The following is an 11,630-nucleotide window of genomic DNA, read 5'->3' as shown; positions in this document are numbered from 1 at the left end:
GTATTTGTTGAGCTTTCGGTAAATGATACTGTAGTCATGGCCAAATGCATGATGGGAAGTGGAACCATGACTGTACGTAGTGCTACCAATTGATATATCTTCTCTGCGTTGGGAAATAACATAAGGTGATAAAATAAAGATCATTTGCTACCTTGCTTCCCCACATTGCTTCCCATGATATTTCCAATCATCGGGAGAGGGATTGTAAGGCTTTAGCCAATTAAAACAAGGCTCCAAAGGCTGCCAAAATTCACTCTACTCATTTTACGCTGCCTTTTATCTCTCTATATAGGTAAAACGGCGCCATTACAGATTGAACGCGACAATGCGTGAGTGGGTCGTGCAATGCATGCATTAATTGCATTAAATATTTAAACGTGATACATTTTAAAAAATATTAATATCCGCCGTAATCGGAATAAATTTGATAACCCTACCTTAAGCCTAAACTAAAGACTCTGGATGAGTGTAACATATTATGTCTGTAACGTTAAATACAATTAGAAAACGATTTAATTAATATATATATATATATATTTAAAAAAGGCATGGCGATATTTTTTTGCCGATTCCGATACTTTGAAAATGACGTGATCGGACCCGATCGATCGGCATCTCTACTTTTTACTATTGGCTCATGATTGGAGAGTTTGTGGCGGGTGTCAGTTTCTTGTCTCAGCTTTTCCTTCTGCAATGCAACTGTCCTCCGGATGCTTGGTGGAGCAATCCCACTAATTTGGGAATATATAAAATAGAATAACGATTAATAATTTTACAAAGAATAATTTCTAATATATCCCCTTTTTTTCAATAACAAAAATTAGTCACTTGGACAAAATGGGTTAGATTTATTAATTATTGTTTTAATTTAAAAAGTCACTTGGTCTATAACGGATTAAAGTTTTAAAGTGATAACTTAAAAATAACAAAAAGAGGATTTGGATAAGTTTTAAATCAAGACTGTTTCAACGATTACTCGACTATGGATTAACAGGTAAACATGAATGATAATGATTGACGGGGATAAATGTCCAATCCCATTTCAAACTGATTGGACGTCTGCTGCCGTTAATGGCAGCCAATGAGTTTAAAAGTAATAATTTCGGCGCTTCACAAACAAATTTAAATGTGTTTAGCAAAATGAACAAATTACAATCAAAAATAGCTATCAACTGTAGAACAACAACAAGGCAATTCATAAAGTCGCGCCTTTTAGTCGTCACCTTCCGCGCATGCGCACTACGAGCGACTCCCAAAGTGGCGATATAGCGGGTGTAAAAATGGTAGGTAACAAAAATGAACCCTCTCCCCGCTCGCGTCGTTCGTTTCCACGCCGTCGTGCACGCGTGGTTTTCTACGGCTCTTCCTTTTTCACACTGCCGTCGCCAGCAAACTCCACTTTGAGCAACGACTGTTGTTTCGCTCGCTGTTTCTCTGCGGAAGGTCAGTTGTTGTTTTGGGGGCAGCTGCAGCTAGCTCGGTGGCGTCGCTGCGACGTCCCTCACTTTGACTGCCGGGCATGCCGACCCGAAGTCGGCCACCGTAGTTACGAACCTCGACCTCACTCTCTGACAGCATTCTAAGTGCTCATTGTTCAAGACACTCGATACCATAACTACTAGCTAATGCTAACCCGGTGTTTCCCCGCTGTAATTATGATATCCCCTGTTTAATAGAGCTCTCCGTCACGTATTAGCGCTTATGACAGTGTGCTGCCCCTTTAAGAAAAAGCACGTCATGCGTCAATTTAATAGCTGTGGCATAGGGGTGGCCAACTTGTGGCTTGTGGGCCTTAAAACAATGCTAAAAACAAGTAGAACGCAAGGGGGAGCTGTTGTTAAAGCTCCGTAAGTACTCAAGGTGGCTCCCATAACAAGAGTAATGTGAGCCCCCGCCCCCCTCCCCGTCCCAAGCAATCACCTCGCGTGTTCTGAATGCCTGCAAACGTAGAACTGTGTGCGCTCGTCAGTGTTTGCGTGCTGTTTGGCCTTTTGTTGATTTGGGCGCTGCGAGGCTTGCTGGTCGCTAACCGCCAGTTTGCCGTCCCGCCCTCGCAGCACAAGCTGAAGTCGTCGCAGAGGGACAAGGTCCGGCAGTTTATGTCCTTCACGCAGGCGGGTGAGAAGACTGCCATCTACTGCCTGACACAGAATGACTGGAAGCTGGAAGTGGCCACCGACAATTATTTTCAGAACCCGGACTTGTACAGCAAGGAGTCCATGAAGACATCGGTGGACCGAAAGAAACTGGAGCAACTTTTTAACCGTTACAAAGGTAGTTTTTGTTGTTCCTCGACTCCAGATATGTTTCGTTATGTAATAAAACTGCATTTTCTTGCTGCAGACCCCCAAGATGAAAACAAAATCGGCATCGAGGGTATTCAGCAGTTTTGCGACGACCTAGTTCTAGATCCAGCTAGTATCAGCGTTCTGGTCGTGGCGTGGAAGTTTCGTGCCGCCACTCAGTGCGAGTTTTCGAAAAAGGAGTTCATGGACGGCATGACTGAGTTGGGGTAAGTCGCTCACCCCGCGAAAAAAGGTAGATAATCGCCGCTGCTCTATAACTATGGTTTTCTCGTAGGTGCGACAGCACAGACAAGCTTAAGGCCATTTTGCCGAGACTGGAGCAAGAGCTGAAAGACGGCGGGAAATTTAAGGATTTCTACCAGTTCACCTTTAATTTTGCCAAAAATCCAGGACAGAAAGGTTTAGGTAAGCACTATAAAATCAAGAGAAGAAGGAATAGATATAAATTCCATTTAAATGTCTTAGAAAGTTATATTAAACTTGAGAAGTTTACCATTAAGTGTGTAACGGTACATGTATGTGTATTGAACCGTTTCGGTACGTGGTGCTCGGTTCGGAACGGAGGCGTACCAAACGAGTTTCTGATGTAATGTAACCCTTACTTTTCGAGGCTGTGAGTTGATCGGGTTAGTTTCTTTGTGTAGATTATATTTACTCCATCTTCTCTACTATAATGAGGACCAACACGGTAGGACAGTATAACCCAGAAACCTCAACGGCGCGACAACGTGGCCGCCGCAAGAACGCAGTGAAATGCTGGTTTTAAAGTCAATCAGCCAATGCACACCAGTCGCAGTGCGGCCGTGAGACTCATCCCAGAAGCGGCTCAACACGACGCACGCGAAAAGATCGGCAGAGTTTATTATTTGACGCGAGACGCGACCGTCCCGCGTCAATACTACTACCGGTAGCTAGGATCGAGCAGACCGGAAGTCACTCGTATAAAAATACGGTGGATCCGGCGATTTTGAAACTTATATGCAATCATAACCCACTTTTTGAGTCCATCAGATCTCTTGAGTGGTTAATCGGGGCACAGTTGACTTGTCTTTGTTGATTTACTGCTGTCTTCTCTGCTATAATAATAACTAACACGGCCCCGTGTTCAATACAAAACCCTCCTACCACAACAAAACAAGTAGCAACTAATATTCACATAGGAACTAGTTATGCAACATAAAATATACAATATAAATAAATATTACATCACATTTGTAAAATATAAACACAAAATAAATAGTAGCCCATTTAAATAAATTTATATGAGCTAAAACACCTGTAAATAAATAATAAGAATAATACAGATTCTGCTTACACAATTAAATTAATTTCTGTGTGGCGCTTTAAGTTGAGAAAATCCACCAATAAAGCTTTTGAAAACCGTTTATAAGAAGAAAAAAAAGATTCATTGAGGCATTTCATTTGTAAAATACATGTTAAAATCTTTCTTTAGCACAGGACTTCTTTTTTCCTCTTTCTTTCAGAAAGAAAGCTGACCAATACGTGAGGTCCGAAAGGCAAATTGTCGTTGGATTATATTTAAATACCCGCCACTTTTTCAGCAGAATTCTAGCTTTGTATAGGCTAATGTTCCTATTGTTGAAAGCACAAAGGTGTGTAATAAACAACTAGCACATTTATATTGCATTTTGTTTTCTTACTGTACCGAAAATGAACTGAACCGTGACCTCAAAACAGAGGTACGTACCGAACCGAGATTTTTGTGTACTGTAACAGCCCTAGTAGACATCCAATTCATTTGAACTAAGAAACCTGCAATTTTATTTTTATGCATAACATTGAATGAAATTTTGGGATCATCCACAATATATAAGGAAAAATATTTCTTTACATAGATGACGTTTTCGTACAGTGACAAAAAGAGAAGCACTCAGAGAGACATCGCCATATTTCTGAGCTCTTTTACCCTTTCTCTTCTCATCGTATCACCTAAGCCTGTCGCAATATGCAATAATTCCATTTATCGCACGGTAAAAATTAAGGCGGTAATTTTCCCGCTGTGATTTATCGCCTCACGTGCGTGCGAGTGCGTGCAGCAGATGTGCGGCGGACGTGCTGTTGAAAGTTCGGCTTCCTTGTTTACCAACAGCGCAATATGCTGTGATGAGGATTCACTCTGTTTTATTGACTTCTGGGTATGTTCGTTTTACACATTTGAACCTAGCCTAAGGCTACGTTCATACTACAGGTCTCAATGCATGAAGCTGATTTTTTTTTCGTGTTTTTCCAACTCGAGTGAGGGATTAACTTGATGGCCTGAACATGACAAGTCGCTTAGAAGTGGAACATTTCTAAAATGCGATCTGGGCCACATTTTTCCAGAATGTGGCTGGCGGTCTGAACTTTCAAGTCTCCCGAATCGGAATTCTTGCAGCAATGACATCAGGAAAGAGGCAGGCAGGACGGGCGGGATGTAGCTGTGCATTAGCTTTTAGCTTGAACTCTGCTTTTATGCACGAAGCGGGCTTGAACACAGTCATAAAAAAAATAAATGAAGAAAAGGATAAGCTTGACAATTTTCGATTTTAATTCTTTGCGAGACGGGGCAAATTGACACACCCACGTCATGTCACGCACACAATCAAGGCTTATGTGCGTGTGTGTGCGTTCTATCAATCCATGTAAACTTTGAATAAAGGACTAAACGGGGATTATTAATGTTTGTTATTTGTGTCCTCTTTTTGGAAATCAAAATATGATCACCCTGGAATGACATACAGCTAGCATGTGTAATTTGTTTTGATGCTTCTGCGCTTGCTGAGCGCATCTCGGACTGCGAATTAGTGCTTATGCGTGATACTTGAACGGGCTCCATGGACAAAGGCAGTCTGAACGGGTACGCCAAAAAACAGACATGTCAAAAAATCGGATTTGTGCATTAAGACCTGCAGTATGAACTTAGCCTTAGTGAAGCCAAATTTTTGTTACTGCTACTTAATCTATTTTTCTCTGTTGTTGTTGAAGTGCAATTGTTTGTGTTACTACAACTTTATACCTCTGTGCCTAAATGCTTAAGTTATTAAAGTGCAATTTTATCTTTCCTTGAAAAAGACATTTTATTTATTCTGTTTCTGTGCGGTATTGATATTGTTGTCTTTTACTTAAAAGAGGCATGGTCTATTGTTTTTAGTTGGGATTTCTTAAAAAGTATTTTTGAATTTAAGAGTTAACGTTAATTGCGTTTAAATGGGTGTACTTTATATTACTTAGTATTATATACTGTATTCTTACTGTGTTATTGTACATTGGTTAAAAACATATTTTTTTGGGGGGGGCGCAGTAATATCGCATATCGCAATAATTTATGAGAGAATTTATCGCCCACTGCTATCGCGACAGGCCTAGTATCACCTGTCCTGCAAAATTGACTTCAATAGTCTAATCCATTAAAAGTTATCACAAAATTCCTTTTCTGACTTTAGACTTCTTGACATTTTGATTTCAATAATGTATGGTTTAGGGATGTCCCAATCCAGGTTTATGCACTTCCGATCCGATACCGATATTGTTTTGCACTTCCGATCCGATACCAATACTGGCCGATACCGATACCGGCCTATCTGACTAGCCAGCTGAATTATATGAGTTTGAATAATACACAACGGTTGGTAACAAGAAACTGACCTGTTTATTTAGTGACAAACACAAAACATTATAAATAACAAACAGAAATGGCATAGTCAGTCAGTAAAACGTGCAAATAATATTGTAAACTGTCTTAAAAAAGCAAAACCCACAACCAACCTCAGTGGAAAATCCCACAAACCCCCCAAGCTATTAGATGCTTTTAATGTTTCGTGCATTAGTTACATTAATTGTATAAAAAACCTCTCAGGTTAAAATAAACGACTATTTCAGTATCAAGTTAACATTTTAAAACAGTAAATAAAATACTCAAGTCCCCATTCTGTATCAGCAGCTTTAGACTACATTCATTTAATTTTGAGAATTAACTGTTAAAGTTGTTAAAATTGCTCCCATTATTTCATAATTTCCCTTCTGTCTACTTTCGACAGTGAAAGTTTTAAAACTGTTTTGAAGATAGATTCAAGTCAAGACTTTGCCGATTTAGGAGTATTTTAGATAAAAAGTTAATTAGGTTCGCTTGGAAGGTTCACAACAGCCTATTAGGGAAGTCTCCTGCTTTAAGATGGCGGCTGTTTACTAACGCATCTAGTTTTCCATACTTCAGTGTTGCTAACGCCGTCGAGTCAGTCATTTTGCATGTAGTTCTATATACATATGATATCTATCATCTACAGTAAAACAATGTTGACGTTGTTTGTAGCGGCTGTCAGCAGCAGTCAGGTATTGTGTTTTTTATCCAGCGGCATGAGTTGAGCTAAAGCCGTGAGTTGAACATTGGCATTACCCGGGTCGATGACAAGCATTATGTTTACACAGACCGCGCTGTGTATTAGTTCCGCTTTACTTGACATATTTCAATAATCTGAATTTGGATGTTTGTTAATCGTTCTCGAATCTTCCACGGGCGAATCGCTCAAGGATGTAATGACGGCTGGGCATCTTGTACCGTGGTTCTAAGTGTTGGATGGTGCGTCTTTACTCACGAGAGATAATGGCTCGTCATCCAGAATGAATTCTTTGGCAATGACTCTTGTTATTCCCTGGGCTTTGGGACTGTCCAGTGCCAGAGTTTGTCACACATAGCAAAAGTTTCTGCCAGTGTTAGTTACGTAAGACCTTTCTTTTTGTCTTCGGTTTTCTTAACATACTCCTTTGTGGAGGTATTTTGCTAAATGCTTGATTAGGTTGGTTGTATTAAAACGTCTTACAGCTTTACCACCACGCTTGACTTTATTGTGGCATATGTTGCACTCTGCCTCTTCGTCTTTGTCGTCCTTTAAGGTGAAATGATCCCACACAGCTGACATTTATACCGATAAAGTCTCTCGGTAAATTGGGAGACGGTAATGTAGTGTGTTGAACGTGTGCTGTAAAATGCGTATTTTTTTGCCCATATCGGCGTTCGATCCGATCCAAATATCGGATCGGGACATCTCTAGTATGATTATCTCAAACACAAATATACAGACGAATATGTGGGTTTCAAGTGAGATATACAGTGGTACCTCTACTAACAAAAGTAATTGGTTCTGGACATAGTTTCTTAACTTGAAAATTCTTAAAGTAGAGACGTGTTTTCCACGTAAATCTGTTCCAAGCCCCCCAAAATTCAGACATAAATCTTTTATAATGCATAAAAACATGTAGCAAATACCTGTTACATTGCACATTAAATCTTTGTTGTGCATGATGAAAAATACCAAGAATAAAGACTAAAAGTTAATACACTCATAAAGCTGTCATAACACGAGGGGCGAATTAAGAGGATGCTGGAATATACAGTGAAGGTCCCTCTCAGCCAATTGGATGCCAGGAATGCCTGGCAATAGCTAATTGCAGAGCAGCTATAAGTTTGTTACGTTCAGTCGACTCTGGAAGCTGCGAGTATCAGCCATACTGTACTCTTGCATTTATCCTGAAATATTTTCTAGTGCTGTCAAATTTATCACGTTAACGGGCGGTAATTAATTGTTTTCATTTTTAAAATATTAGACGCAATTAACGCATGCACGGAATGACCCGTTCATGCGTTGCCTTAAACAGTTTACAATGACGCTGTTTTAGCACATTGAGAACGAAATGCAAGTGGACCCAGGCGTTCATTGGACCGCGTCTTTTATTGGATTAAGCTTTTGCAACTCTTTCAAAAGGATTATAAGTATTGTGGCGAACGACGTGGGGAAGAATGACAGGAGAAGATCTTTTTCTTAAAACGTTTACTGTATACCATTTGCGGCCACCACTGACAGTCATGGTTGCCCAACTTCCCATCATGCCAAACATGCCCAACAGTTAATTCGCTACAGTATCATTTAGTGAAAGCACAACAAAAATAATTTTCCTATCTCTCAGAAAAAATAATTTTCACAAAAAGAAAAGCGCTCAATGCATGAGAACTGGCATTCCCAATTAAAATAGCTTTGCAAAATACACATAAAACTTATTCAGTTTGCCTTGGCTAGATTTCTAATTAATTTAAAACTCTCCATTGACACCTTGTGGTGTATTTCAATCACTACCTTACGTAGTTAAAGACACTGTGGAAGAAAGAAGTAGAAGAGCCGATGTGACGTCCCGCTCGGCGACTTCAACAATGGCGAGCTACTTATTTTTTTGATTGAAAATTTTACAAATTTTATTAAAACGTAAACATTAAGAGGGGTTTTAATGTAAAATTACTATAACTTGTACTCAAATTGATCTTTTAAGAACTACAAGTCTTTCTATCCGTGGAAAGAATGTTAATAATGTTAATGCCATCTTGTGGATTTATTGTTATAATAAACAATAACAGTATTTATGTACAGTATGCTGAATGTTTATGTCCGTTTTGTATCTTATCTTTCCATTCCAACAATAATTTACAGAAAAATGGCATATTTTAGAGATGGTTTGAATTGGGATTAATTATGATTAATACATTTTTAAGCTGTGATTTACTCAATTAAACAATTTAATCGTTTGACAGCCCTAATAAATTCCCATTGAGGCGTGTTTTAACCTGAAATTTTGTACGTAAAGACGTTCTTAAGTAGAGGTACCACTGTATATTTTTTTTTACCCAAAATAGAAAAAATGTTATGTTGAAAACTACAAATCGTTCTTTTTTTGTACTGTAGACTTGGAGATGGCTGTCGCTTACTGGAACTTGGTTCTTCTAGGTAGATTCAAGTTCCTGGATCTTTGGAATCGATTTCTTTTGGTGAGTAATCCTCCGTGAACCACTTTATTTGCGTGCAATAATAAACGGAGCTTAAAATTTCAGGAACACCATAAACGCTCCATCCCAAAAGACACATGGAACTTGCTGTTGGACTTCGGGAACATGATAGCAGATGACTTGTCCAACTATGATGAGGAGGGTAATATTTGCACCTAAATGGAGAGCTTATGTTTTAAATTTAAAAAATTAAAAAATTAATCTGATGTTTTTTTTCTTCCCCATAGGGGCGTGGCCTGTGCTTATAGACGACTTTGTGGAATTCGCTCGACCCATCGTGACGGGAACGAAACGTAAAACTCTCTAAAACAAAAACAAACTGGGAAGGAGGATATTTCTTTTAGAGAGACTTCGTAGGTTTTTTTTGAAGGAGGATATTCTTAATTTAAAAAAAAAAAAAATGGTGGCCAACAGCAGCACTTGGAGGACAAACGTTGCCGGAACGATCCAGCCTCGTCCTGCCGGCGCTCCTCGAAGGACATCGACGCGGCACGGAGACGACAGAAAAAAGGACAAAAGGAGTGCTCACGACACCAGCACTACAACTTGACCGTGCATACTGTATCTATTTACAAAAGAGAACTATATGAAGAATAATATAAATAGGATCTTGTTTATAAACCATTGTTTTATGTACACTTGTCTCATGAGTTTGATGTGTCAGTGTAGTGCATCAAATTCAGGCTGTGATTGTCTTTGTTGGTATTTGCCGCAAAATGCCGGGGCACAACTCCACTTTGTAAGGATTTCTTTTTGCTGAGGAAAATGTTGGGGCGCTTGCAGTGGGGAAGGGCTTTAGGTTCGCTCTCAACATTTAAGAATAATGAGCAGACTAAATTTTGGTGGTATTCTGGCGCGACGGTGCAAAATGGAACTTACGAATGAAAAACATGCCTTATTGTTCAATGTTACAGGAGAAACGACCATTTATTCATGTAAGTACAGTATATTGTTCCATTTAAAGATCAATAAAGCATGAGTTTTTTCCATAATACATGGATTTAGCTCTTATCCGGTGAATCACAAAAATGGTTTTATTCCATGTATCTTATGTAAGCCACTGAAATGTATGGTGTTAAATAATTACATAAAAGGTTTTAAATGTAAAGATGACAAAATGCTTAATACTTCATATAATTTTCAATTTAAATGTTTAATAGACCCCCGCATGTGATATTACTGCGCTAGGTGGCATACGTACTCATCTACTGTATGTACGTAATTTTACCCAAGGCATAGTGTTACTGTATTGCTTATCACTGCAAGTATACACTGCTGTCCAAAAGTATTGGCACCCCTGCAATTTTGTTAGATAATGCTCAATTTCTCCCAGAAAATGATTGCAACTACAAATGCTTAGGGAAGAGTATCTTCATTTATTTTGCCTGAAATGAGAAAAAACAAAATGGAAAAAAAATCATTTTACCCAAAACTCCCAAAATGGGCCGGACAAAAGTATAATCACCCTTTGAAAAAAAATGTAATGCTTCTCTAATTTGTAATTAACACACCAGTTACTTATCTGTAGCACATAACAGGTGGTGGCAATAACTAAATCACACTTGCAGCCAGTTAAAATGGATTAAAGTTGACTCAACCTCTATCCTGTGTCATTGTGTGTACCACATTGAGACTGGAGAAAAGAGCAGCAAAGAACTGAGGACTTCAGAAGCAAATGTGTGGAAGCAAGTGCAATCTCAAGGCGACAAGTCCATCTCCAAAGGCCTGAATGTTCCTGCGTCTACCGTGTGCAGTGTCATCAACAAGTGTAAAGCCCATGGCATTGTGGCTAACCTCCCTAGATATGGACGGAAAAGAAAAATTGAGAGGTTTCAACGAAAGATTGTGCGGATGGTGGATAAAGAACCTCGACTAACATCCGAACAAGTTCAAGCTGTCCTGCAGTCCAAGGGTACAACAGTGTCCGTCTGCATCTGAAGACCCTGCTTCTGACCCAGACATTTAAAAAAAAGCCAGGCTGGAGTTTGCCAAAACTTACCTGAGAAAGACAAAAACATTTTAAAAGAATGTTCTATGGTCAGATGAGACAAAAGTAGAGCTTTTTGTGAAAAGGCATCAACAATGAGTTTACAGGGGGGGAAAAACGAGGCAAAGAAAAGAACACTGTCCCCCCCAGTCAAACATGGCGGAGGTTCCCTGATGTTTTGGGGTTGCTTTGGCACTGGACTGCTTGACCGTGTGCATGGCCTTATGAAGTCTGAAGACTACTAACAAATTTTGCAGCATAATGTAGGGCCCAGTGTGAGAAAGCTGGGTCTCAGAGGTCATGGGTCTTCCAGCAGGACAATGACCCAAAACACACTTCAAAAAGCACCTGAAAATGGTTTGAGAGAAAGCACTAAAGTGGCCAGCATTGAGTCCAGACCTGAATCCCATAGAATATATGTAGAGAGATCTGAAAATGGCAGTTTGGAGAAGGCACCCTTCAAATCTCAGAGACATGGAGCAGTTGGCCAAAGAAGAATGGTCTAAAA

General features: G+C 39.5%; 1 protein-coding gene across 4 annotated transcripts; it reads left to right on the top strand.

Annotated features, from left to right (window-relative positions):
• Positions 1 to 1,178: 1,178 nt before the first annotated feature.
• Positions 1,179 to 10,612, top strand: LOC130927290 (DCN1-like protein 1). Of its 4 annotated transcripts, none has more exons than XM_057853002.1 (7): positions 1,179 to 1,283; positions 2,058 to 2,274; positions 2,344 to 2,512; positions 2,581 to 2,711; positions 9,077 to 9,117; positions 9,181 to 9,277; positions 9,363 to 10,612. In XM_057853002.1, the coding sequence occupies exons 1-7, from the start codon at positions 1,233 to 1,235 to the stop codon at positions 9,440 to 9,442; spliced, it is 786 nt and encodes a 261-aa protein (XP_057708985.1). In that variant the 5' UTR covers positions 1,179 to 1,232; the 3' UTR covers positions 9,443 to 10,612. The 4 variants fall into 4 exon arrangements, with proteins under 4 accessions (XP_057708985.1, XP_057708984.1, XP_057708986.1 ...); XM_057853001.1 differs by having other exon boundaries at positions 9,035 to 9,117; positions 9,363 to 10,605; XM_057853003.1 differs by lacking the exon at positions 1,179 to 1,283 and adding an exon at positions 1,298 to 1,443 and having other exon boundaries at positions 9,035 to 9,117; positions 9,363 to 10,606.
• The last annotated feature ends 1,018 nt before the right edge of the window (positions 10,613 to 11,630 follow it).

This window comes from Corythoichthys intestinalis, chromosome 12 (genome assembly GCF_030265065.1).
Source record: "Corythoichthys intestinalis isolate RoL2023-P3 chromosome 12, ASM3026506v1, whole genome shotgun sequence".
Classification (NCBI taxonomy): Eukaryota; Metazoa; Chordata; class Actinopteri; order Syngnathiformes; family Syngnathidae; genus Corythoichthys; species Corythoichthys intestinalis.
Note: the sequence above shows the minus strand (reverse complement) of the source record. Positions and strands in the feature narration are given on the sequence as shown.